At 47.1% G+C, this 27,821-nt stretch overlaps 1 protein-coding gene across 4 annotated transcripts; it reads left to right on the forward strand.

Moving 5' to 3' along the window:
• The first annotated feature begins 1,865 nt into the window (after positions 1-1,865).
• On the forward strand, positions 1,866-23,459 carry LIPG (lipase G, endothelial type). Of its 4 annotated transcripts, none has more exons than XM_037016742.2 (10): positions 1,866-2,342; positions 6,375-6,556; positions 8,152-8,331; positions 9,363-9,474; positions 14,159-14,377; positions 16,154-16,396; positions 17,104-17,224; positions 18,283-18,501; positions 19,844-19,948; positions 21,379-23,459. In XM_037016742.2, exons 3-10 carry the CDS (start codon positions 8,152-8,154, stop codon positions 21,398-21,400), a joined length of 1,221 nt encoding a protein of 406 aa, XP_036872637.2. In that variant the 5' UTR covers positions 1,866-2,342; positions 6,375-6,556; the 3' UTR covers positions 21,401-23,459. The 4 variants fall into 4 exon arrangements, with proteins under 4 accessions (XP_036872637.2, XP_017516175.3, XP_073069142.1 ...); XM_017660686.3 differs by lacking the exon at positions 1,866-2,342 and adding an exon at positions 2,398-2,590; XM_017660685.3 differs by lacking the exon at positions 1,866-2,342 and adding an exon at positions 3,115-3,506.
• Positions 23,460-27,821: the final 4,362 nt, after the last annotated feature.

The following is a 27,821-nucleotide window of genomic DNA, read 5'->3' on the forward strand; positions in this document are numbered from 1 at the left end:
GTTATAGGGTCAGAAGAGACATCAGAAAGCTTGTGCTCTCTCCCTTCCTGCCACCTGACAGCAGAGTGAGAAGGTGGCTATCTACAAGCCAGAAAGAGGTTTCTCATCAAAATCTGACCACACTGCTATCCTAATCTTGGGCATTTAGCCTCCAGAACTCTGAGAAAATAAATTCTGTTGTTTGAGCCACCCAGTCTATCGTATTTTGTTATAGCAGCCGGAGCTAAGACATGTGGCTTATTTAATATTTCTGTTGGACCACCACTCTGGTTGACAGAAAGCTACTCATTTAGGGTCTTACTGACCCCAATGTCTAGCAATACTTACATAAAGTCTTTTGGCACTTTTGACTGTCTCTGTTGTGTCTGTGAGAGCAGGGATGGCTCCCTGAATGTTCCTTGGGGGTGCTCAGCCCAGTGTTTTACCCCTAGTAGCTGTTCAATGAGCCTCTGGTGATTAGGTCATTGTTCTTGTAATCCAGTCTCTGACTTATTTATGCAGAAGAGCAACTCATTAACATGATACTGGGTAGTAACTAGAATCTCTGCAGGGCAGAACCAGGCTTGGAAGATAAATTCAGGCAGATGGTAATACCTATATCCCAAAGACTGGTCTGGTGGTGACCCACTGCTGCCCCATCGGCAGAGTGGAGTGGCTATGTGCTTCTAGCCTCATTAGTTTTCAGTTCAGAGTTTGGCTGGCTGAGTTTAAGTTGGAAATTCTAGCTGCAAGAGAGGCTGAAAAGTAGCTTCTGTAGTGGAAAGTGAACCCCTCTCATAAGAGGGGATTCATTCCTCTAACATAAGAAGGTGTCTTCAGATGCTGGGCAGCTGAATAGAATGAACAAGGTCATTTACTAAGGTAGCTCGAGATTTTGAAAATTTGACCACAAGACAAATAAAAGTTTCTGTCAAAACTCCCCAGGGAAGGACTTTCTCCACACAGGATGCGCCCCAGATCTTGTGTTTGTTCTGGAAAGTATGAAGCATAACAAACAGCTGATGTTACACGTTACTCTAATGTAGTCATTTCATTACATCCTCTGGAAGTTCTCACATTATACTTCAATACAGAGACACAGGAGGGCAGTCTAACCAACCAGCAATAGAACTTACATGGTTTCATAGCCTTGACAATTAAAAAAATAGGTGTTGATTTTGTTAAATCTCCACCTGTCAGGTAGGATAACTAACTGCAGGAACATCTATTTTTCCCCCAACCACCTCCCCTGATTTCACTGTGGCAGACACACCAAGACACACTCTCCATACTATTTGTATTAAGGTTCAAGGGACTATGGCTTTGAGCAACTCAGAACAGAAAAGTGGATTTGGGGCTCATAGGTTACCCACTGCCTCAGCCACTGAGGCACGAGAGATGGACTCATGGCTCCCGAGAAGAGGAGAGAGATCTGGTTGTCAAGGCTTCCTTCAAACCTGCAGCCTGTCCTCATGACTTAGTGTTCCCTTCCGAAAATGGAAATAATACCTGGCTTATCTCTGTATGGTTTGCCAATGGAGGAGAGCAGGAGCGGGGAAGGAAGCAACATACTTGGGGATGCCATTTACCATCCCATAAAATGCACTGAGTTTTATTCAAAAAATAATCAAGCCAGCCTGCCCCTTGTTATTGAATTATAGCGCATGGGAGGGACAAAGTGTGCTTGGCTGGCAGCTAGAGTAACAAAAGTAAAGAGTATAATCAGTACAGGACCTGCTCCTCCAGATTACTCTCCCCACACAGATCTCCCAGGGTGGAGCCCCAAGGGGAGGAAGGGGCGTGGGGCTGCTTCTGGCAGTCCCCCCCCCCACCCCCAGGCAGAAGCCGCCGGGTTCCCTGCGACAGCGGGGTTATTTGGGGTCAAAGGTGCAGCGTAGCTCAGCCAGCTCTGACCTGCTACAGGGCGGCGGCGTTGCGGTGCGCAGCCCTGTGTTGAGCAGTCTACCTCTCCCATCCCGTCAGCGTCCCTAAGGGCTACTGAGGAGCGGCCCCCTTATCCCAGTTATCCCAGCCTCCACTTTTCAGTGGCGCCGGGCTCAGCTCCGGATCCCCGGCCGCCAGACGTCTGCTGGGGCCAATAGTGCGCTCGTCGCGCTAGATTCAGTTCCCGCCGGCGGAGCGGAGGCTGCACCGAGGGAGGTGCAGGGACGCGTATCAGTAAAGGGAAGGAGAGCAGGGAAAACAAGATGAGAAGAGAATTAAGCTTGGTTCCCGTCGACAGGTAGTTGAGCGCGTCCGCTGAGACTCGGCGCTGGTCACGCGTCTGAGACCCCCAAGCTGGGCTCACTGCTCCTCTTGGGGAGGAGTGTCGCCTTGTGTCCTCCTAGGCCTCCACCCCCAAGGTAAGAGGGAGCCTACCACGAGGCAGGCGCCGCACTAAGCGCTTTACCACAATAACTCTAGTTTCTCCAACATCCCGAAGCGGCAGGAATTGTTACCACCCGCGCTTGTACCGTGGAGGAGGGAACTGCCGCGGAGAAGCTGGGTGGCTTGCCTGGAGTTTTGCAGCTAGTGGAGGAGCACTGACTCCAAGAAGGGTCTGTGGATCCTGAAGCCTCGGTCACAGCCCACAGCCCCTCCGCTCTGCCAGGTTATTGTCCAATCACGCAGTGTGCACCTGTAGCCTACCTCGGACGGGCAGAGAAGGTTCTTGGGGAGGAGGGAGAAGAGAAGGACCTCACGGGTGATCAAGTGGCTGACTTCCATCCAGACCCTTGGCCTGGAGCGCGGAAAGATAGTTTCGGGCGCTGGTGTGGCTTTGTACCTTGGATAACTTTCCTTCACCAGGGATCGCGTCCCCAGCGGGGGCAGGGTTTCGGGGCACCGCTCCCCCACGGGGGCGACAGGGACGTGTGGAGAACCTGGGGTCCGGGAGTGGGCATAGGAGAAAGTGGGGTGGCGGGAGCCGGCTGGCTGCGGCGCGCGGAGGGGAGGGAGCCAGCCTGTTAGGGCGGAGAGTCCACGAGGTGGGTGTGCGGCGCTTTCATTCAAACTTTGGGGGTCTCGCATCCGGCGTCAGTGAAGGTGTGACCAATCAGAGTCCGGGGACGGGAATAAATTATGTAAATCACTATCTGGCGATGGGTCAGATGACTCCGATACTTAAAAAACTACCTCTCGCGGAGCTCGCGGTGTGACAGCCGCGAGCCCTTGCTTCCCGGGAGGGCGCGCGGGTGACAGCAGATCTGATTCTGGTTCAAGCCCCTTCAGACTGCCCCCACCGCTCCGCCGCTCAGTTTAGCCAAGTTTTCATTTTCCACCTTCACCATCGGCTGTCCAAGGCCACCACTCTCTGGTCAACAGAAAGCTACTCACTTAGGGTCTTACCGACCGCGACTGCTGGAATCCCCTAGAGGTGTTTAAAATTTTTTTTTAGAAATTTTCAGGGAAGGGGGTGTGGCGGGGAAGGATGAGAAACTCCGTGCCTCTGCTCTGCCTCTGGAGCGTCTATTGTTGCTTTGCGGCGGGAAGCCCTACAACCCCTGGTCCAGAGGGACCGCTGCAAGGTAATGTGCACTTATGTTTATTACTCGCCACTTGTTTCCTGTGCCAGGTCCCTCTCTCTTGGCGACCCTACTTTAGCCCTGCCTCCTTCCTCTGAAATCCTCTCTTTCCCGCCGCGCTGTGTGCTTCTAATCAGCGAGGCAGCTCCCTTCTTCCTCCGCGCCGCTGACGAGGACATCCCAGCAGGGCATCCACGAGGCCCAGGCGGCGGGTGCGCTGGCCGCGCGGCTCTTGCCCCACCCTCTTTCGAACGGGGTTCCATTGGCGCTGTCCGCTCAGCCGAGTTGGCTGCCAGCTGCCCTTCAGCTTTGTCCTAGTCTTCGAACTAGGAGGTTTGAGAGCAGGGAAGTTGATACAGCTTTGTGGCCTGGTGTCCCTCTTTTTAAGCTCCGTGTAGGTGTTTTTAAAGTTAAGGTAGTGAGGTAGCTGGCTGTGGTTTGATGAGTGATTGTGTAGGGAGCATTTGGTGAGTAACTTTCTCCCGGAAGCTGCTGGGGTTATTCCCCAAGATTGCTGGCCTTCTCCACCCCAAAGCTCTTTCCAATCCCTGCCCCTCTTTTCCCTACTTCTCACCTTCCTCCTACCTGCTAGCTTCTCTTCTTTCTGAGTTCCGTAGGGCAGTCTTTTCCAGTGGAGGAGGCCTGCCCTGGTGGAGTAAGGGTGGGGGCACCAGTGAGAGCTCCAAGTTGATTAGTTAAGCAGAGGAGAGTGGGGGAAATCCTAAACTGCGCTCCATTATTTCCTCTACTGTTCTGCAGAGGTGGGCCAAATGATGCTGGACCATGTCAGCGTATGTACATGTGGGAGACTTAATTTGAAAGAATGGGAAAGACTTACTTATTTAACATGATCATAACTCTAGTGCTAACTCAAACTGTGACCTGTGGTAGGTTGCATCTCTAGTTCCTCTCCTGTAAAATGCTAATGTTCCTTCCAACTTCTGTGTTCTGTGATGCTGAGTGTTTGTGGGCCATTCGTTCATTTAGAAGAGTATTTTTTATGTGCCTACTTAGTACCAGGCACTCTTCTACAAGCAGGGGATACAGCAGCGAACAAAACAGATGGAACCCTTGCCCTCACAGAGTTCACATTTCAGTGGTGGGAAGATGATGAACTAAGTGAAATATGTGAATGATACATATTTAAAATATGTAAATAAAATGTGTAAATATGTAAATAATGGACAAAAATAAAGAGGAGTAAGGTATGGAGTGCTAGTGGGAGAAGGTGGTGCACTTTTAATCTGTGGCCAGGCTTCCCTTGTTGAGGGGTTGGCCACTGAGCAAGGAGCTGAAGGAGGTAAGAGAATGAACCATGAGGTCATAGGGGTGAAGAACCGTCAGAGTCCCTGAGACTGGAGTTACTCAGGCCAAAAGCAGTGTAGGAATGAAGCTGGAGAACTCTGGGATCAGAGAAGTCCAAATGCTAAGTTGAACCTTTTATATCGATATGTGGCCTTCTCCACAAATCTGTCCCATGAAGTCAGCAGACTTTTTCTCCTAGAATTCCCCCTCTGGTCTCTGTGAGAGGCTATCTGGGTGGCTGTTGGGGAAGTGCCAAACTAGTTATGTCCAAGGTTCACACTCTTGCTGGTTGGGCCTTTTGTTCATTATTGATGACAGTTCCCCTGAGGTGCGCTCATGTATATTTAGTTGCATTTGCTGGAACCTGATTCTTTTTCCATCCGGTGCATTTTCCTCCTGCTGCTCATTTCACCATCAGCCTCTCCACCATTCTGCTGTCTCTCCATGATTCCATTTGCTTCTTAACTCTGGGATAAGCAAAGCTCCTGGAATGGTCGTTTGGGATCTTTCCCCTTGATTTCTAGTGACAGGAAAGTTTGATTTTCTAATTTCCTTCCCGTTATCAAGGGCTGGTTTCCTGGATGGCTGGAAGAATGCTAGATGGGGTTCATTTATGACTGTCTACGATAATGTGGAAGTGACAGCACCTAGTGTCCCAAGGCTATGGGGACCATTGGTGACGTCAGCTGTGTTTTGGGAGCAGGCACTGTGGGTGAGCAGTAGAGTTGGAAAGAGTGCTTTTGATGCTTTTATGCATTTCTCCATGGCTTCAGTCATTTATGATAAAGTAGAAGAATGTCTGGCACACAGCTGGCAGGGAATGTTGAGGGTGCCTGAGGTCTGTGGAGCAAGTGCTGGAATCTAGCTGGGAGCATTAGGTGACGCCCATTGTGTAATAGTTGACAACAGCCTCTTACCCCCAATTCCAAAATCCAAAATCTTCAACATTGGAAGATTTGGGTTGCTGGTTTGGCAGCAAGACCTGGCCTTCCCCGACCTGAACTTCTTTAGCAGCAAAAACTGACTGGAACTGACAGGAGGCTATTCATTATCTTAATTTTTGCCTTTGAGTATGAGTTTTATATTTCCCTGCAGAAACATAGTTGTGCTTGATTATTGGGGAATGCCCTAGACCCCACTGTGTGTGTTATATAATACATGGTATATGTACCATAATGCCTTTCTGAAATCTGAAGAATTATGAGCTCTAAAACTCACCTGGTCCCAAACATTTCAAGAAAAGTTGAGGACCTATACGGTAAAAGTAGTAACTTGAGGGAAGGAAGGAGAACACGTTTTGATGGGGAAGAAAAAAGAAAAGCAGGAGAGACCTATTTATTTCAGAGTCATAGTAATTAATCCTGGTGACTAACCATGTTGATGAGCTGTGCCTTTTCTAATAGCTTGGCAACTCTCCTGGGAGGTGAGGAAGAAATGTCCAGCCAGTGTAAAAACTGAAACTCAGAGGGGATAAGTACTTTGCTTAAGATTGAACTAGAACTAGACCCCAGATCTCTCACTACCTAAGCCTGCTAGACACAACCATGCTCTGTTCTTGTTCTCCAGATGAGCTCTACACATCCAGGGGTGCACAGGCTCCCATCAAACCTCCCGTGAGATTTAACCTCCGTACCTCCAAGGACCCAGAGCATGAAGGGTGCTACCTGTCTCTGGGCCACAGCCAGCACTTCGAAGACTGTGGCTTCAATGTGACAGCCAAAACCTTCTTCATCATTCATGGATGGACGGTGAGCCGGAGGAGGGAGCTCTGCTTTCCACAAGATTTGATTTCCTTTGTTTTGGTCAATTAAAAAGAAAGCTGGTGCTTCCAGATCCTAGTCTCTCTCTCCCCGTTTTCTTGTGGGCTGCTTGTGTTTTAGACAGCTGTGAAGAATGTGATGGGCACTTCGCTGAGGGGGCAATCTGGACTCCTGCAGGGTGGTATTTAATGCTGGCACACAGCGGGCTTTCAGAAAGTGGCTCTCTGGAGGGCAGCAGCCCAGCTCCACTTGCTCTTAAGGGGCCCTCTAATTACACTTAATTACATTGGTCAACCACTGCCTCGCGGGGGCCATCCCTCCATTAAGAGCTGAGCTGAACTGAAGCAACTTGACTGGCTCAGAGAGTCCATGAGGAGCCAGCTGGCTGGATTGCTGGCTGCAGTTGGCATGGTGCCCTCCTGTTTGCATAGAGATAGCTCCGTTTAAAGGCACTGGGACTCTTTATGTGCCCTAGCTGAGCAATTCACATTGAAAGGCCCGTGACAAACTTCAACAAAAAGGGTCTTTAACTCTCAGCTTTAGAAGCTTTTGACCAGTGATGGATTTACTCATTCATATAATGACAGTCTGTAGGAAAATGGCACTATTAAGTGAGCAGGTTTCTGCCTGGGCTAATTGGGAGGGGACATTCCTCCTTTTAATGATGAGAAATTCCTGTCTGTTACATGCTTTTGGGTGTTTAGGGCTATCACCACCTATTGGGTGTAAGTGCCTACCTACCTAACGTGATTGAAGAGATGAGTAAGGGCCTATTCTCTTGCTACACCCTACAATGAGAATCATGCATTTGAACCTTTTTAAGGCCCCTGTCAAAATGCAAATACAAACTGCCTGCAACTTACAAATGGGTTGCATTCCAGAAAGTTCTTTTGTAATCTGTTTGGAACTTGGAAGCAGTTTCCCATAGAAGCAAGACTGTAAATGGTGTTTGGGTTCCCAGGCCAGGCACAGAAAATCTATTTATCTAATAACGCACTTGTGGATAGGTTTACAACTGGACCTAGTCACCATTTATAACTTTGTTTCTGTGGGAAAATGTGTTCTGAGTTCTAATTTGGGATTCCATCAGTACTCTGGGATCAAGAAGGATGGCAAGTGGGAAGGGGTTATGTGCTAACTCTGTGTTTGCCTAGGAGACAGCATCTCCCTGCATCTCTGGGAGAGGAGCTAATTCTCCAGGGTAACCCTTCTCAGCTGCCTTTGAACATTGGGATAAGCCATTTGCCTGACTATGACAGGGTGTCAGGCTAACCTCAGGCCAGTATTGCCACCAGTGCTACCTCATAGGGTTGTTACTGGACAGTGGGGCAGCAGCATGGGACACCAGCTCTGAAAATCTTAATGAGAAGAACTGGGGATGTAAAGAGCAATGGAACACAAATGCCCATGTAACAATCTGCCTGAGGCTGGCCCTGCTCATGTGCAAATGTTTGGTCCCTGAGCAACCATGGTGAAGGTTCTGGAATTGGCTGGGGAGAGAGTTATGGAACTGAATTCCATATTCATTAGGATATTTGAAACCCATAAGAAGTATTTTTTTTTAAATGTCCTTTTCTCTGCAGATGAGTGGCATGTTTGAGAACTGGCTGTACAAACTCGTGTTAGCCCTGCAGACAAGAGAGAAGGAAGCCAATGTTGTGGTGGTTGACTGGCTCCCCCTGGCTCACCAGCTTTACACAGATGCGGTTAATAACACCAGGGTGGTAGGACACAGTATTGCAAGGATGCTCGACTGGCTGCAGGTAAGGGTATGAAAGGAACTCTTCTTGTTTCATGAGCAGGGTTTTGAACCTGAACCTTAAGAAATACAGGTCAGACTGCATTACAGTGAACTTCAGGAGTCTGAGTATATCTTTGGGATTCAAATTTTTACTGAATTGAGTATTGGTTGAATACTTGAAGGCTGGGACTTTAAGCTTTTTAGTTACTGATATCCGGATTTTTCCTGTTCCTTTATTTGTGGAAAGAAAATTTGCCTTCTGGGCCATTACTTTTTGATACTCTTAGGTTGGGAATGGTCAGCAGCCAGGACCAGCTTGTAATTTTAAATCCCTGCTGAAGTCTGCTCCTGCCTGTGAAAGGTGGCTGTCCTGAGGGTAAGGAGAGGGTTGGCCCAAACAAATAGAGCCTAATGCCCCGCTTAAAGTACTAAGTGTGGAAAACAGATCTTGAGGTCTTAAATTTACTCTTTAAAGGTTTGTGATTTGCCTGAGATCAGGGGACTTACCTGGGGGCAGGTGTGGACTGGCAAAGTGACCTGACTATCACAGCAATTCCAGCCTGACCTTCCTTTGGCCCATGGAATCAGATGAATTCTGGCAGAATTCTGATCTGGATGTTTGAGCAGTCCCTCAGTGCCCAGCTAGGTTGCTTCGTAGAGCTTGGTTCCTGAGCTTTATTGGTCAAAGCCCCACCTCCTCATCCTTTACTAGTGGAGGGCCCTACCAGGGTACCATGCTTCAACTCGGGGGTCTCAGGTGGGCTTGTGGTGAGCAGGTTAGCAGCTCCTGGGGCCTAAGAGGGCAGGTAAGGAGTGCTGCAGACTGTGGCTGACACTTAGTCCCCACTGAGTCTCGTGGCTTTGACTTCCACACTGCCACCCCTCCCTCCAGCCCCTCTTAGTGCCAGAAAGAACAGAAGCAAGTAATGGAAGGGTCAGGTATTCAGCTCTAGCCACAGCCTCCACCCTGCCCCTAGTGCTTGGCATTTTGTCGGTGACCCTGTGGGCTCAGGACCGTGCTCTTTGCTCACACACTTCTGTGGCTTCTTGCAGGAGAAGGATGATTTTTCTCTCGGAAATGTTCACTTGATAGGCTATAGCCTTGGAGCTCATGTGGCTGGGTATGCTGGCAACTTCGTGAAGGGCGCAGTGGGCCGAATCACAGGTAAGCTCTGCTTCCTCTTCTGACAGCGGATTTCCAAGCTCCCTCAGCTCCTGTGCCAAGCTGGCTTTTCTGAGAGAGAGTGCCTCCAAAGAGGCATGGGCAAGCCACAGAGGGTTAGCTTCGGAAGAAGCCCAGCGAACACCGAATCCAGAGATTTACAAATGTTCCTTTTAGTCACAGAGCCCTTTTTTCAAATTGAACTTCTGTGCGACCCCAGTAAATGAAACAGAAAGAATGTTCTGGTCGAAGCTGGATATATGGCATGAAGTGTTAGCCCTGCGTTCTGGTCTTCTCCTTCCCTGGAGGAATCTCAGGGTCCCAGAGCACCAGGGAACACAGTTTGAAAACCACTGGCCTAACCTATCAGGTGAGGAAGTACCCAGGGACAAACAGCTAGTAACTAAAGGGCAGAACTAGGGTGGAGCCCTGGCCTCACTCTGCTCTCAGCTGTGATACTCCAGGGCCTCTGGGGAAAAGGATGTGGGTGGAGTCCATCTTGAATTCTGCCTCTGACTTCTACTTCGCCCACAAACAGCCTCTTTCCAGTGTTTTGCTGGCACATTTATCAGTATAATTACCTGTTTAGAATGGGTGCTTAACCTCTGTCATTAGAGAGACCTTTCCGATATTGGTACCCAGGTTGTCAATTGAAAATTGAGTTTTCCATCTTAGTGAGCTTTTGATGTGAGAGTTTGGATTAAGTCACTTAATGGTTGTGAAAAGCGGGAAAGATTCTCTTTCCAACTTTTGGGTTCCCTTAAATACATACACAGAACTTCCTCTAGGCTAAAATTAGCGGCCACCTTGTTGCCCGAAACCTTTGTCCCCCCTTGCAGCAGTCTGATGACAGTCTTCACTCCCAGCCTCCCCCCACCCCCAAGACAATTAGGGCCCCACAGGTCACCTAGACAGAAACATTTGATCAACTTCTTTCGTGGCAGTGCTTTTATTTTAATACAGGACTCAGGCAGAAGGAAGTCCTTAGCTGAAGAATGATTTAGTAAAGGTGGGATTCAGGTTTCAGCAATAGGCTGGTGGGGTAGATTTAAAAATGCATATACTTGTGAGGTTTTATTTGCTCTCCTCAAATTATCTCTCAGCTTAAGTCTAATGTGCATGACCACATGTGCGTTCATGCACACACACACGCCTTTAGATCAGTTACTTGATTTAGCATAGCTCGAGAGCTTTATTTTTGATTACGTGGACTGTGGGGCCTGAGCTGTTTAGGTGGGTAGCGATCGTGTGACCTCACACAACTGCTCATTAACCCACAGCCAGTGCACAGCTGTTCAGCTCTAAGCCACTCTGGCTTGATTCAGAGCTGGGCCAGTTGTGCTCAGACTGTGGCACACAAGGCCCCCGCCAGAGTATCATGGCAGCAAGGACAAGCTTCGACCCTTCCTTTTCCTCCTCCTACATCTGAAATGAGATGGGGCTAATGAGGAGTTTTCTAGTTCTTTCCTCCTTCCTGTCTGGGTGGCAGTTGCTGAGGCGTGGGCTTTGCTGGCAGAATGCTAATCAGTGTTCTGCGCTGTCCGCGCGGAGCCTGGGGGCCTGCGTGTGCTCAGCATAGCCCCTACCTCCTCTGTGGAGCAGGCGCTGGTGGGGGTGGGGAGCATACAGGAAGGAGTGGCCTCCGTCCAGTTGCCAAGCAGCACCTCAGAAGGCATTCGGCTCACCTGACACATGCTGTTGTGCATGCCTGATAGAGGAGGCTTGTGTGCTCTCTCCCCCGCTTGGTAGACTTCCCATGGGCCTGGGAACCAGGTGGTCCCTCTTGAAATAAGACCAGAGACTGCAGCTTTTGTTGGGTCCTAAAACCAGTCAGGCCGCTGTGCAGAGGCCAGTGGGGGGACTTTGGCCTGCGGCCCCAGGGGGATACCTGAATCCCAGTCTTGCTTGTCTCAGAGAACTGTGGACTGAGCTTTGCCAGAGCTTTTCCTTCTTAGGCTTCTAAGAGAATTCTGTGATACTAAGGAAAAGGTCACATATTTCTAATTAAACCTGTGTCTAGTTAGTTATAGATAAATAAAGGGATTCACTCATCCATTCAAGAAATGAAGTAAGTGTCCACTTTGTGCAGCCTCTGGGCTAGGTGCTACCTAATGTCAAGTACCTACTGTGTGACAGGTACTTTATTCTGTCTCTAAGACATATAGCAACCTGACAAAAGAGGTCCTTTTGGTTTCATTTTACAGATGTGGAAATTAGCACAAATAATCGGCCCGATATCTTGGACTCAGGGTGGCAGAGCTGGGATTTAAACCCAGGCTGTCAGATTCCAGAGCCTGCACTTGGCCACTGGGCCACGCTGCCTTTCCTCTGTTGGTGAAGGTAAAGGGTCAGTTGAAGTACCACAGACTGTCCTGTCAGGCCAGAATGCAGTGGTTTCCTCCGTGTGTGTATGTGTGTGTGCCTGTGCGTGTGTGCATGCATCCATTTGCTGGACAGAACACCTTTGGAAGAGTCTGACTGGCCAGAAGAAGGGGTGGTTTTCTATCTTGTTTTTGTTTTTGGAAGGGATAAGTTCGCCCTCCCATTCCTAGTTAGAAAAGCAAACTGGGCAACTTTTCCCCAGAGTCTGCAGGCCCTGGCTATATGTCAGGCCGGGTCAGTCTGGGTAGGTGAAGACTTAGCCTGCATGCCTGCCATCCTGTGAGAAGCCCTGTCAGCTGCCTGCATTCCTCTGGTACAGCTTGGTTTCCATGGCACTGACCGTCTGGCAGGGACTTTTGTTCACACCAAGCAAAGGGCCCCTCTCTTGTATTGACTGCACAGCAGAATGTTCCTTTTTTTTCTCTTCCAGGCAACATAGCGAGAGGTGGGGGAGGCTGCTTGGCAGCGCTGCTGTGGTCCTTACACCCTCTGAAATGAGTTACCCTGGGCTATTCTGGGAGGGTGCTGCTTTCATGCCATCTTTCTTTTGGGTCCTGGGCAGCCTGCCTTGGTCCATATGTTTATCTAAACTTCTTCTAAAAATGGATTAGCATTTCAGCTTCTGCCAGTTCTCATGAGTGATGAGTTTCACAAGTGTATTGTTCACTCTAGACAATAGCTCTGCCTCTTGTTTATCCTAAAATTACCCCCGAAGCCTTACAGTGTGCTCCTTGGTTCTGCTGTGCTGGGGTCTGGTGCATTCTGTTACCCCTCTCTTCCTTTCATGACTCTGTTTTTGGTCATATCTCCTCCCTGCCTTGGTGTTTCTAGATGAGGGTTTCTCAGCCTCAGCACCATTCACATTTGGGGCCAGTTAATGCTTTGTTGAGGGAGATGACTTGAGCACTGATGGATGTTTATCAGCATCCCTGGCCTCTACCCTCCAGATGCTAGTAGCTTCTCTCCCTCTCCCCTCAATTGTCACAACCAAAAATGTCTCTAGACAGTGCCAAATGTCCCCTGGGGAGCAAAATCACTCCCAGTGGAGAACCACTGTTTTAGACTAAACAGACCTCCTTCCTCCGCTGTGCATTGTCTTTTCTTAACCTTGTCCAAGCAGGTCCTCTGTCGGTCTGTATGTGAAGAGCTTTCTAGGTTGGGATGAATTTGGTTCCCATGGTTACTTGGGCTTGGTAATATAGCTAGTATTTGCACTGAGAAGTACTTAATCTCTTAACAGCTCATGTGAATTGTATGAATTAAGACTTTCAATTTCTATTTTATGAATGATACTGAAGCATGGAAACATTTCTCAAAATCTAGTCCACAGATCCTTGACTTTTAGGATGCCCTGGAGAAAAAATATATATATTTCTGGGCTTCACACCAGACCTACCAATCAGAATCTCTAGAGTGCCAGGGGATCTGTACTGAATGCTTTGCCAATTCCTTTTCTGAATGGCTTTACATTTATGTGGTTCCAAAATTAAAAGATGGTGAAAGTGGTCCTATTGTTGTCACTACCCACCCAATTCCCATCCCTGCCCTCTCCCCCAACACATACATACACAGGTACATAGGTGACCAGTGGCTTGTTTATCTTCCCAAGTTTTTCATAGCTACCTAGTGAAATCTGAATTTTTTAACAAGCTCCCCAGGGACACGTGTGTTGTTTCAAATGTGAGAACCAGTACTTTCTACTGTGCTGCTTGCCAGTTCAATATAGAAAGTTTGTAGGTAAAAAGGTTTCTCCCTATAGCTGCAAAAGAGAGGAATTCTGGAGGCCTGATTCTCAGTATCTGATGTACCCTCACTCTCACCGTTCTACCCGTGAGCCTGATTCATAACTAAGGGAAGGAGAAGAGTAAGTCCAGGTACAAATAGCTCTGTTGGGGGAGACTGAGTCTTTCCTCCAGAAAATGTAGGTAGCTTAGTTATCCTGTAAAGAGCCTGTTAAATTAAGGCTGTGGGAGGTTCTCAGTGTGGTAATAAGTGGGGTGAAGGGCTTAGTTTCAGCCAGTTTGCGTTCTTTCTAGACCTGCTGTAGTTCTGACAGTCTGTGTCTCCTTGGAGGTCCATGTTAGTGTCAACCGTGTGGCTGCCGTACTGAGTCAGCTGAGTTATTGGGACAGGTGAAGGCTTCAGAAGAGTGTATAAGTCTCTTGGCAGTAGGCACGAGACTCCAGATTTGAAGGGCTGGACTCTGCAGATGGCTCCATTCTACATACCTGAAAACTTAGCTTTCAATCAGGACTCACTAACTTGGTGCATCTGACAGAGTTGGTCTTGGCTCCTGCTGCTGTAGGTTTGGATCCAGCTGGGCCCATGTTTGAAGGGGTGGACATCCACAGGAGGCTGTCCCCTGACGATGCAGACTTTGTGGATGTCCTCCACACTTACACGCGTTCCTTCGGCTTGAGCATCGGGATTCAGATGCCTGTGGGCCACATTGACATCTACCCTAATGGAGGTGACTTCCAGCCGGGCTGTGGACTCAATGATGTCTTATCAATTGCATATGGAAGTGAGTTCCTTGTTTTCTGTTTCATGTGGATATTTGACTAAGTTTTCACATCTCCTCCTAAGTCAGCCAGAGCTGTTGGTACTTGTAGCAACATTCATTTCATCTTTCCCAACATGGCCCCCACAATGCTGTTTACAGCTCATCACCCTGCAAGCCCATTAACAGCTATTCAGTGGTCTCTGCTCTGCTTTCTTGGGTTTTGAGGTCACAGTTATTATTAATTTATTTTTATAACAAAAATAATATGTTTGTTGGACAAAATCAAGCAATATAGGCTTGTATAATGCAAGAAGTAGAAATGCCCATTCACCTCCCACTCCCTCTTTTACTCACGAAAGGTAGCCAATTAAAACAATTTTGTGTGTACCTTCCAATCTTTTTTCTTTGCAAATTTGTGTATGTGTGTCTAATTGCATTTTTCAAAATCACACTGTTCTGCAACTTTTCTGTCATCATATATATTTTGGACATTCTGAAACATCAGAGCACATAAATCAACTTACCTTACTCTTTTAAAAGGCTATATAATATTTTATAGCATGAATGCATTATAATTTAATTTTATGTAACATTTTGAAGAGTAAAACCAAGATGCTTTCTGTAGTTACTTATGGTTTATCTTCTGAATGCCTGAGCCTATTCCAGCAGACTTGGGGTGACCTGAATTTGTTGCTGAAACTGACATGCAGCCTCAGTGATCATCCCCTTCTGGGATTCCCATTCATTCACTGCCTTGGATACTGGCAGTATTTCTAAGTCTTGGGCCCAGCTGGCTCTCTAAACTCTGATGCTTTGCCCTCTGGATGTTGTACTCTCTCGTTTAGTCCTAAGACTGTTACCCTCTTTCAATGTAATAATATACCAGTGGCCCCTGCAGGGCTCGGCGGTCCATACAAGGGGAGTTCAGCTCTGCCTTAGGGGATCTGATGGTGGCATTTCTTAAGGCTGGTAGTGTTATTGAGGAAGGGGTAGGCTGACTTAGCCAAATGTCTCTTTTCCAAAGGTCCTAGAATTTACTCAAACTATTGGCTTTAGCCTCTAGTTACAAGAAATATGATGTACTATAGGCCAGAAAATCCAAATTATACTTCTAATTTTGTAACCAACTGATTGTGTGATCCTGAGCATATTACTTTACCTCTATGAGCCTTTGGGTCATAATCTAGAATTGAAAGCATTGGACTAAAATGGGGTTGACAAACATTTTCTTAAAGGGTCAGCTAGTAAATGCTTTAGGTTTCACGGGTCATCCAATCTCTGCATCAACTACTCTGCTCTATTAACATGCAAACAGCCAACTATAATAAACAAATGAGGGTGGCTATGTTCCAATAAAACTTTATTTACAAAAATGGGGCCAAGCCATAGTTTTCTGAATCCTGGACTAGATGCTATTGAGCATCTGATCCATTTCTAGCATTTTGTGACCATACAACTCCATCAGGATCTACTGAGTCCTACTGCATAACTGGTCTTCATCACCCTATTTAGTGCTTATTACATGTGCTCCCTTGCTCATCTTGCTTTGTGTGTATGAGTGCTATCCTCCCACCTGGAAAGCAAACAGTTAAGTGGCAGGAATGGCCTTCAATTCGTCTGTATCCTAATGGGAGCCTAGCCCATCACCAGGCTTGTATTAAGAATTACACAAACAAGAGCACTAACAGCAACAAGAAAAGTAGTCATTACTGATGAAGTGTCCAGTATGTACTGGTTGAGTGGGTGAATCATGCACAGGCGACTCACCCTGCACGGTCTCTGCTTCTCCTCCCGCAGCAATCACGGAGGTGATGAGATGTGAGCATGAGCGAGCCGTACACCTCTTCGTCGACTCCCTGGTGAATCAGGACAAGCCAAGCTTTGCGTTCCAGTGCACAGACTCAAACCGCTTCCGAAAGGGGATCTGTCTTAGCTGCCGAAAGAACCGTTGTAATAGTATTGGCTACAATGCCAAGAAAATGAGGAACAAGAGGAATAGCAAAATGTACCTAAAAACCCGGGCAGGCATGCCTTTCAGAGGTAACCCTCAGTTTTGCAGTGCTTTGAAGAGGGACCTTCATCTTTCCCTCCTTCTAAATAGCATTTTGTAGAACAAGGAACATCCCAGCCTGGAGACATGGTGGGCACAGTTAAACCAAATCATTGCAAATCAGATTATGTTGTGCCCACCCCAGGAAAGCTAATCCTTAAAAACAAATGGTGTGGACTCCTTTCACGATGGGCATCCTCATCCCATGATCATAGCATCAATATCTTAAATTTCTGCCTTGCATTTAACTTTTCAAAGCTGTTCCATATGTGTTTTTTCACTTGATTGTCACAACAAATCTGAGATAGAATCAACAGGGAATCAAAATGATATTTTGCCTTTGTATAACATATTATAAAACCATAAGGTTCTTTGGGTATTGTGGGCATTATTTTACAGATGAGGAAGTTGGGGCTCAATGAGGTTGGTACCTTGGTCCTTAGTTCATGGCTGCACAGCTAGAGAGTAGCTAGGCCACAATCCTGGAAAGATCCCCCAGAGCCACAGTTCCAGGGCTCCTCCTTCTATACTGCAGTAACCTCTTCCAGAAGGAGCCCAGAGGGAAATTGGAGGCTGGGCTGGACCAAAGGGACATCATCTCCTAAAAACTCAGCCTGCTGGGTGACACAGTTTGGGTCAGGGTTCCCTGAGATGGCAAGTAAGGCTCACAAACGGCTTTGTCCTGCTGTCTCTGCAGTTTACCATTATCAGATGAAAATCCATGTCTTCAGCTACAAGAATATGGGGGAAACCGAGCCCACCTTTTATGTCACCCTTTATGGCACCAATGCAGACTCCCAGATCCTGCCTTTGGAGATGTAAGTCACGAGTTTCCTTTGCTAGTTTCAGGACTGAGAACAAGTTGGTTTGAGAATGAGAGAGCATGCGGAAATGTGTGAGCGAGTGCAGGAGGGTGCAGCCCGAGTGCCTGGGGAGGAGCTGGCAGTTCAACTAAGCTCTGTAGTCCTGCTCTTGCTGTATGGTCTGTACAAGCTCTTACTCAGACCATTTCTCGGGGGGAAGCTCCCGAGATGAATCAGCACTATGAGAAACTGCTGGATCAGCTGGGCAGAAACTACTGTTTCATTTCAGGCAACGCCTGACACCTGACACTTTAGGAAATTTGGAACTGCATAAATTTCATCCGTGGACCATTTCGAACTATCTGTGGGAGGGGCACAGAGCAATCTGTATGTATCTTTTGAGCACTCACAAAGTACAAAGCGCTGTGCCGAGTCACGCTGGGATTGCAAAGTAACATCGTCGAAGTACTTGCCTCTCAGGGCTCTGGGTCTAGAGGAGAGACCAGGTTTGCACACACACACACACACTCATGTGCACAAATGGACCGAGGCAGTCCCCCCAGTCCCCAGGTGGGACAGGCAAGAAGGGGCTGAGGGTTCAGAGGAGACAGCTGCCTGGGGGCTGAGAGGAGTGGGGCGCTGCTGAGTTGGGAGGTGAGCTCTGTGTGCTTTCTGATTTCTGCCTGCCCTTTCTTGGCCTGTCCCACCAGGAAGTAGTGCCAATGGGGAGATGCCCAGGAATGGTTTTGATAAGAAGCCGGTGTGCTGTGGGCAAAGTTCTGTCAGTGTAGAGCACGTGCGGAGGGCGTGGGAGAGGGGCCTCACCTCGGAATCCATTCCTTGTTCTGTTTGCCACACTGTTTCACCAATGGGTTTCACCCCCAGGCAAGTTCACTGTTGATACAGTGAGACCGAAAAATGACAATGGAATGTTCTTGGGGTGAAAGCATTTATACCCAGCTTTATTCTTTCCCTCCAGTCAGTGTGGGGCAGGTGCTACCCCTAAATCACCACACACAGGGTAGCGGTTTTCCAGTTGGCAGGAGAGTCACACCTGCTCTGTCCCCTTGTAGAGTGGAACAGATCTGGCTGAATGCCACCAACACTTTCCTGGTCTATACGGAGGAGGACTTGGGAGACCTCCTGAAAATCAAGCTCACCTGGGAGGGGACATCTCAGTCCTGGTACAACCTGTGGAAGGAGCTTCGTAGCTACCTGTCTCAACCCCGCAACTCTGAAAGAAAGCTGAATATCAGACGCATCCGGGTCAAATCTGGGGAAACCCAGCAGAAGTAAGTGTCTTGTGACCCTTTTTGGGCCCCACGGCAATGATGAGCAGAAGGCCTGTGCTTCTGCAGCATCCTTTTCTTTGCTAAGCACACACCTTCAGTCTTTCTGTATCCAGAGCAAACCTCAAACACCTTTGCAAAGAAAAGTGAATTCCAGATCAAGTCGACTGTTGTGCAGCTTGTGTCCTGATCATGGGCCCTCAGCTGAGAGAGGTGGGCGAGTGGGGATCGGAATCCAGACCTTGTTCTGTTTGCCACATCGTTTCACCAATGGGTTTCAGCCCCAGGCAAGTTCACTGTTGATTCGGTGAGACCGAAAAATGACAATGGAATGTTCTTGGGGTGAAAGCGTTTATTATACCCAGCTTTATTCTTGTGATGGCAGGTCAAGCGCTAGAATTCCGTCCACCTCGGGGCAAGTCTGCATGCAGCAAGCAGGTCTCTGTCTCCATGCCTCTCCATCACTGCAGCCATCTCAGTCTCTGTTGTAGGTGTTGCCGCCACTCCAGCCTCTGCTCTCCTGCAGCTGTGCAGCCCAGAACACTGGGCGGAGCTCTTTATATAGCGTCAGTAGTAACATATTGCTCACACTTGTGCAGTGGGCCAGCCAACCAGAGTCAGGTGAGAGTCCTGGCCATAGGGACTTTCATTTCTCTACACATGCCCTGTGTGGGCTCCAAAGAAGGGGGCTTCTCCTAGACAGGGCTCTTCAGGAGCTCTGCCAATCTGTTTGCTGTGGGGCTCATGCAACCAAAAGTCTTTGCTTGCTCTTGTCCAGAGCAAACCAGAGTATCAAGTCTAGGACACCCCTGTGGATGAGGTCTGTGGGAGGACCTGGTTTCCCTAGCACCCATTTTCAGAACACTCTACCTCTCCTTTGGAGGCTCTGAGTCAAGGATTGATCAAGTAACTCAATCCTCTGTGCTATGCTAGCTGGCAGCTTCCTCACAGCTTTTAATCCTATGCCTAAAAGAAAAATCCAGACCTTTATATATCAGCCTCTAAAACCATGCCTTGACTCTCTGAGCAGGTTTCTTTCTAAGTAGAAGCCAGAGAAGCCTGGAGACCTTTGTCAGGAGAGGAGGGTTTCCTTAGCCAAATCTTTCAGCAGACCTCTGGGAGGTCATTGCCAGCCTTGGGATGATAGGAAGCAGCCTCCACCCTCTTTATATCTCATCTGGCATTTTCCCCATTACAGTGCTTCATGTTTCCTGTTTCTATCCATCACCTACGGTACAGCTTGGCCTTGGCACCATATGGCTAAAGCACAGCCATGTTTTGGTTCAACATCTGGCTAAACATTTGCAGAGTTTTGGCTACATGGGTCGTTTCTTTTTCCTTCTAGATTGACTTTTTGTGCAGAAGACCCTGCGAACACCAGCATATCCCCTGGTCAAGAGCTCTGGTTTCACAAGTGTCAGAATGGCTGGAGAATGAAAAATGAAACCAGGTATTTCCTCCTTTGTTCATGAAGGACACATTGCTGGGGCACCTAGCATGTGCTGGACATAGTGATAGGCACTTGGGTCATAGCAGTGAAGAAATATAAAACCTCCTTCCTTTATGAAGCTGATCTGCCAGAATAAGATAGACAGTTCAGTGGAATACCTAGAATGTCAGAAGTGTTCATGGCCCTTTGCTTCTTGTTCTGCTTCATCCTGGAGATGTTCACGGTCCATGGCCCTGCTGGAACGTCTTTCAGTGACTAAGTCCCCAGGGTTGGTGCCCGAGCCCCCTTCTCAGATTGAACTTCTCCAGGGCTCCTAGATTCCTTCTGGGCACCAGGTTGGAGGAGGAAGTCATGTGGGTGGTAAAGGAGAAGCACAAAGTATAGCTTTCTCTTATAGGTTTTCTGGTACTAGGTTGATGTGAGTAGATACCAGTGGACAATTCTCCCCCTTTTGAGAACCAGGAATGCTCATGCGTGTGGCACTGAATCAGACAAAGGAGTCATCCTGCTTCAGTGTCCCATTGCCCCCTACTGGAGTCCCACTATTACAGAGCTGAGGAAGGTGTGAGGCAGTGGCTGCATCCAAAAGGGGAATCCGGCACACACCCTCTGAGCCTAAACATCTGCCGCAGAGGAGGGAGACGGGCCCCCCACTGGCCCCCACCCCTTGCCCCAGCCAAAGCTCTAGGTAATGATGCTGCTGCCCACCCTGTGGGCAGTGCCTTCTGTACGTTAGCTCATTGTTCTCACCGGCCCCCTGAGCTGGCGTTGCTAACCATGTGCACAGTTCAGGAAGCTGAGGCCTGGGGGAGGGCAGGGCACTCTGTCCAGGTACCCCAGCTGGCAATGGCAGAGTGAGGATTTGATTTACTCTAAAACCTGTGTTCTTTCTTGCACATGGAGATTCCACTTGCTCAGATAAACCACCTCACCTTGATCTGGGTATCAATTATCAAGCAGCTGTGCCCAGGCTGGGGCCGCTGTGATTAACTGTCTGCCACCCGCAAGGAGCAGGCTATACCCCAGCTGCTCTGTCTCCTGTTCAGAAGCATTAGTGTGACCACAAGCTCAATGATCACAGGACTTGTGGGATTCTGAAAACTGCCTGTCTAATTAAGTGTCTCAGTGTAATGGAGGCTCATTGATGTTCTGCTGTAAGAATAATTTTAATGCTTCGTGTTTGTATTTAAATGTATACCTTTCCAAGTGCTTCCACATAGATTAACTTCATTGATCCTCAGAACAACCATGCAGAATGGACATGCCCAGGAAGGATCACTATTCTCATTATTCTTATGATAATAAAGTATCTTATAAGAGTTTGATAGGTATGTAAAAGAGCTTGGTCTTAAACAGAACACACCCTCGGTACAGGCTGGCCTGTTTGCTAAGCAAGCTAACAAACACCGCTCTTGCCTGGTTCCTTTCAGTCAGGCTGTGGAGCATCCCTGAGGGGCCAGCAAGGCCTCCCACACCGAGCCCGCCAAGCACGTGGAGGAAAGTTACTGCTGAGGACCCACCTGAGGGATGGATCCCTCATGGCCTTGCCCCTGGGGCACTGGGAAAAGCCTGCTTGCTGGGCCTGTGACCTTGCCTCCTGCGACAGCTGGGACTTCTTGCCAGAGGAGACAGTGCACTGTTGCTTCTGCGGCTGCTCTAGAATAGCTCTGACTCCAGATCTGTGTGCAAACGGCTGAGGGCCTAAGCCTCTTGTGTATGCTGGACTGGTTTCTAAGTGACTGATGAGCCTGTATACTTGACAAGGAACACGGGCTCTGAAGTGGCTCTGCATGAAAGGTTGTCAGCTGCCCAACCTGACTTGAGTCATGGTGAGAGGTCTTTCCACTGGGAGCTGATTTGCATCAGGATGGCAGCCCTATGACCTCGTTCACCCAGAGAGGGGAGAGTAGATCTGGGGCAGCACCGAGGCCCTGACTGTTGGGGTTCAATGGGCTGCATTGATCAAATACTGGTTATATTTTAGACATTCTGTTTTGCTCCCTGACTCTCTCTCTAAAGCACACATAACTGGCCTTATTTTTCCATTGCTCATTTTTTGATTGGACAAATGTTTATTAAGCACTTAAACTTAACTGGTATGTGGCAGTAGACACATTAGTAAACCTCTCCATACTCTGTCCTCATTTGGCACCTAATAGGGTTGGGATTTCTAAACTCCCTTCCAGTTTAGATGGTCCATGAATATACCTGTGATGAAAGGCACTAAAGGCATCAGGAGGGCTGCAGGATGAAAGAGTTGGAAATCCTGGGGATTTAAGTGGTTTCTATCTATTTCTTCTTAGTTAACATGCACATTCCCCCTGAGAGTGGCAGGTGTGATCACTAGCAGAGTAGCAGAATATCATACCTGCTGGGACAGAATGGTGGCCAATTGCAGAACCTGATTGCTTCAGAGCAAAATCTCTTCTGTTTAGGAAGATGGAAGGCATTACATATGTTATACATATCTATCTATGCAGATACCAGAGCTGGCGCCAAGATTTAATGCAATGCTTTTTCCTTCTTGGGAGATCCTGCTCTACACCAGTGCCTTTTCTGTATTCTGAACTTGTTGGAAAAGCCTCCAATTCTAGATCTTGGTTTAAATGAATTTACATGATACCTGAGAAACCCTTTTATGCTTTTCAAAAGATTTGCATGCTATCACCTACCTGGAGATTCACAACGAGAGGTGAGCGGGGCAGCTCTTACTTATCTCTATTTCACAAAACTAAGGCTTAGTGAGCTCAGTCACACGCCTGGAATTATACACCAAACTGGTGGTGGAGCCAGTGAGGACCCAGATTTCCTGGCGGCAGAGTCTGGGGTATGCTCATCTCGGCAACTTCATCAAACCGTCTATTGCTATTTCTCACCAATATGTCCCACATGTGCAAACAGGGAAGGTTTTTCAGAGCCATCCATAAAACTGTAACTCCTTTCATTAATATAACCACAACCAGGAGAAAGACTGCCAAGGCATTGAGCTTTTTATGGGTAAGATTTATTTGGAAGGAGATATGATGTCTTGTATGGGGGAAGAGTAATTTTCTTTGTGCTTAGGTTTTTAAAGAACATTGTTTTAATCTGTATTGTGCCAAAGTTGTATCATTGTTCAATGCCAAACTTCGGAAGATATGACCAGTCAAGTTTTAATTCAAGGTGTTTTCTCAGTCCAGTTGTGTACTGTTTCTGTTGCTTCTGTGATTGTTTTCCAGCCAAAGTGGAGCTTGTCTTACTGACTGTACATTCTAGTTACTTCTGACTCCTGTTTTTAGTAACAGAAGCCTTGGGAATCAAATCTTCAATGGGTCCTGTATTTATACATTTGGCTTGAAGCCTTATTTGTATATAACGATGCTTTTTTTTTTTTAATGCTTAGAGCACTATTTATTTCACAAGTGTATATAATGTTTAAAAACAAATATGTAGTTAGTTTTTACTTTCTGATTAACCAATTTCAAGATTAAACATTTTTAATAGAAAATAATAAAAATATATGAAATTCTCAGTGGTCTGGCAGCTCAGTTCTTAAAATTTTAAGGAATTATGACTGCCCAAGCCTAAAATTTGACAAAAAGTTATTTTAATATAAGATATATTCTCTATTTGATACTAATTGTTGGGAGAAAATGGACAACAGCTCCTTTCATTAAGGGACAAGAAGAAAATTTATTTGATTTGCAGTAGAAATGCCTAGAAGTAGGAAGAAGAGGGAGGGTGGTTGGACATAGGAGAACATTGGTGAGGATCTAGGTTTTGTTGCATGAGACTTAGATAACAGGGAGTTAAACCAGATGGAAGTTGAATTCTCTTTTGTGTTTAAGTCCCAACTGGTATTGAGGCACTGTTCCAGAAAGCCAGCAGGACTCCAGGCACTAAGTTTTCTCAGTGCCATCCATAGGATGTTCCCCTCAACTCTACAGTCCAAAGTTTCCTCCATTAGGTTCCTTTCCAGCCCATGGGAAGGTGGAAAGGGAAAGGGGAGACATGTCCCCTCTTAAGAATCTGAGAAGTAGTCTACATTCTATTGGCCAGAAATCAGTCAGAATTTCTCTACCAGAAATTTACAGGAAATGTACTTAATGAAAAAACGTTTGACTTATCCTCTTTACATTAGTATGAAGACAAGGATCCCTGCTGTCTTCCTACTGTTTGACATAGTACTGTATATCTGGCCAATGCAATAAAAAAAGAAAAAGAAAGAAGTGGCATAGGATTGAAAGGGAAAAAAATCAACAACCCTCATATTATTTGCAAATTGTATAATCACCTACATAAAAAACTAAGAAAGTAAATGGACTAATGATTAGAAATGAGATAATTTATCAAGGTTGCTAGATACAGGACCAGATAATAAAAATCAATAATCTACCTCTTTAAGGCTAAGTATTATCACATCCTTTTTGCAAATGAGGAAATGGAGGCACAGAGAGGTTAAGTAATTTGCCCAGGGTTACACAACTAGTAAGTGGCAGAATTAGTATTTGATCAGGTCATCTGGATTCAAATTCTGTGTTCTTAATTTTATGCTATACGAATCAGACAAAATTAATAGACAGATGGCAGACTAGGAGAAGATACCTGTGACATATGACACTGATAAGAGGTTGATATCTAGTATGTACAATGAACTTCTGAAATCAGCAAGAAACATACATAATTCCAGTAGAAAGTAGGAAAAAATATGAAAAGAATGCAAATGAATTGTATGAAGAAATGCTGAAACTCCCAGAAATAAAATAAATGTAAATTACAATAGCAAGATACCACTTTATATCATCAGAATGGCAAAAAAAAAAAGATAATATGTGTTGGTACAGATGTTCAGAGACAGAACCCTTATGCACTTCTGGTACTGCCATTTTGGAGAATAATCTAGCTGTGCTTGTAAATTTAAATATATATGACACAGCTGTCTTGTTTGTGCATATAGTCCACAAAGCTATTGTCATATTGGTCCCTTATTGGATTTATATAAGGATATTTATACATAAAATATACAGGACAGTTTTAAGCAAACATACAATTACTTAATTGCAATGGCATTTTTATTTTAAAACTTTTAAATCTGAATATAAAAAAATGTCAAGACACTGCTTTAGATGGTGTAGTGGTTGTGTGGAGGGCCACCCAAAGGTCCCCCTTAGGACTGAGGCTCTTACTCCCACAGCTGCTGGGAGTATTGGCAGTTGAGGGCTCTTATCTGAGCCTCTCTCCAGGGATTGGCCTCTGCTAACCCAGGGGCTCAAGGTGTACTTCCCAGGGGCAGTACACACCAATAACTAGATGATAAGGCCGCACCTCCTTGTCTTAAGACAGCACGACCTTGAAGGGCCATGGGGGCTGCAGAGCTCCTGGCAGGGTCAGTGGAAGCCTTTGCTGCATCATAGGTCAACTGTCCCCCTTCAACCCCACTGCCTTTGCTCCCCCATAAGCACTGATCCTGAGAGTACTTCCCAGTGAAAGTCCTGCACACAGACCTCCATCTGGGAGTCTGGTTCCCATGGAATCCAACTGAAGACAGAGGATTATTTCCCAATCAGCTTGTAATTAACTCAAGGGCTTAACAGATGTGGATGGAGGACCCAAGGCCGGCCCATGAGGCACAGGGATGGGGTGTGGGGGAAACAGGAAGCCAGTTATCACTGGTCTGTTATGACTGTTTGCTTATGGTCAAAGTCACTTATCTCACTAGAGGTGCTTTCCCTTTCACAAGGCATCCTTTGGAACCACCGCGGCTCTGGGAGGAGGGGAGGGAGGTGCTTTCCCTTGTAGACATCACTGTCACTGTTTGAAACCACCCCGACTTGGGGAAGAGGAGAAAGCACCTGGCAGCCTTCTTCTTCCTTTTCAGGGTGGCAGGGACATGGATGACAAATAAGAGAGAGACGGGGGAAAGAGGAAGGCTTGCCAAGCAGGTCAGCAAAGCTGAGCAGAGAAGCTTCCCTGCTGGGACAGGGAGTGTTCAGGCAAGCTCTGATGGACATGGGCAAGACTCACGTCATAACTTTTCTCAACTCCTGTTCGATGGGGATGGGAGTGTGAGATGATAAGTAGGAGGAAATAGTATCAAAAATGGTAAAATTAAACATTGTGATACTTGCACAAATTTTTATTCACCCCTACTGATGCTATGAAAATCAGAGTGATCAGAACTGACAGGTGGGCAACCCGGATCCTAATGAATGGATTCCATAATTGCTTTTTGCTACAGACATCAGCCAATATTCACTCTTTCACCTTGACATAAATCTTGCCCTACTCTGTCCCAATATGTGCCTTTAACAACCTTGGACTACATAAGTGAGCTCCACTTTATACTACAAACTTATTTTTTGTATTTAATCATGTAATAACGACTAATAAATTAATTGTATTATAAAGTCCTTTCACTTATGTTCCTTTATTTGACCCTTACAACGATCTATCCTCTTGTGGGGGAGAAAACTGAAATTCTGAGAGGTCATTGGCTGGTTCAGGGCCTCTCAGTAGGTGGATGAACTAAGACTTAAACTTGGGTCTACAGACACTAAAGTCTGTAATTATTTCCTTCCTTGAAAAGCACTGAAAGAATTTACTTTTCAGAAGACTCCCATAGTGCATCTGTTTATCCTCTGTATAAATCTGGATGTTTCCCTAATATGAGGTGTGAGCCACCTGATTTCTTTGAAAGAACACCCATTTCAAGACTTTCTCATAAGAAAATAGACAATGAAGGAGTCATCTCTGCAGTGCTCCAGGTGAGTGGGAGATTGGCAGTCACTAAGATTTCTAATCTCACCCAAGTGGCTTGCCATGGGTACCAGAGTTACTCACATTCCTGAGAATGGCTTGGGGATGTTACCAGCAGAGCCACCTGGAGTGGTGGGAGGGGATGCCACCAGGGAAGGGAGCAGCTCCCTGAACAAGAGGTGCTGTGGGGAAGAGCTCCAGTGCTCATCCAGGCAGGTGCAGAGGATTCTGGAAGTAATAGAGGGGCCAGAGTGAAAGCAGGCCCTTTGCAGGCCCATTCTGTGTAATCCTCCCTGTGCTGCTGTGAGATGACTTTTCCCCTCCTTCATTTCAAATGTGGAAAGGGGGCTTGGAGATATTGAATTGTCAAAGGTTAGAGCAATAAATGGCGGTTGGGATTCGAGCCCAGGTCTCTCTGACTCCAAATCTGTTGTTTTTAATCACTGTGTTATATTGATTATAGAGCTAGGCGGGATAATGAATCGCATTGCATACCTTCAGACCCATATGTATAATATTTCTTCAAGACTTATTTAGTGGAAGATTAAGGCTGGAAGGGGGAAATGTTGCTGGGGGAGGGAGGGTAACAGCCGGTATGGGTACTTCACTCAGCAAAGTCCTTTGGTCGATACCTCCTCTTTCCTTGTAAGGCAGACTGGGCAGCTCTGTGCTCCCTTGAGCTGAGTGTTGGGAAGTATTTTCTTCCCCACCCTGAGCAGCCCACTGGGGTATCCCTGACAAGTACAAGCAGTTTGCATCCTGAGATGTGGCTTCATAAACAATGATGCCAGGGAGGGTGTAGTGTTGAAGCCTGGCTCTGCGGGCACTGCCTCTGTTTCCCATGTGGCCAGGTCACACACCACATCAGTGGCCATCCTGGAGAAGTCTCACCTTCTGTCTCCTGGCTTCGTTCAGTATGGCCTGCTTCCGCGCTCTGTCTGGTGTGGGCATACTGGGGGAAATTCTGGGCCCCCTGGCAAAATGGCTCTACCCTGCACGTCCTCCACCTGGCCACGCAGCTCCCGTTCTGCCGCAGGGGTTCAGGCACCCTCCTCTCTGCCGGGAGAATAGGACGGGAGGGGAGCTGGTGATTGTTACCTGCTTGGGTGGCTTCCTCTCAGACTGTATCTCCTGCCTC

This window comes from Manis javanica, chromosome 9 (assembly GCF_040802235.1).
Source record: "Manis javanica isolate MJ-LG chromosome 9, MJ_LKY, whole genome shotgun sequence".
Taxonomy (NCBI): Eukaryota; Metazoa; Chordata; class Mammalia; order Pholidota; family Manidae; genus Manis; species Manis javanica.

What these genes read in the sequence shown, in the direction of transcription:
- LIPG (XM_017660685.3), top strand. Translation starts at nt 3,410, where the DNA reads ATGAGAAACTCCGTGCCTCTGCTCTGCCTCTGGAGCGTCTATTGTTGC. An exon ending in CGCAGTGGGCCGAATCACAG is followed by an intron (nt 9,475 to 14,158) that starts GTAAGCTCTGCT and finishes CTGCTGCTGTAG; the next exon opens with GTTTGGATCCAGCTGGGCCC. An exon ending in AGAATGAAAAATGAAACCAG is followed by an intron (nt 19,949 to 21,378) that starts GTATTTCCTCCT and finishes GGTTCCTTTCAG; the next exon opens with TCAGGCTGTGGAGCATCCCT.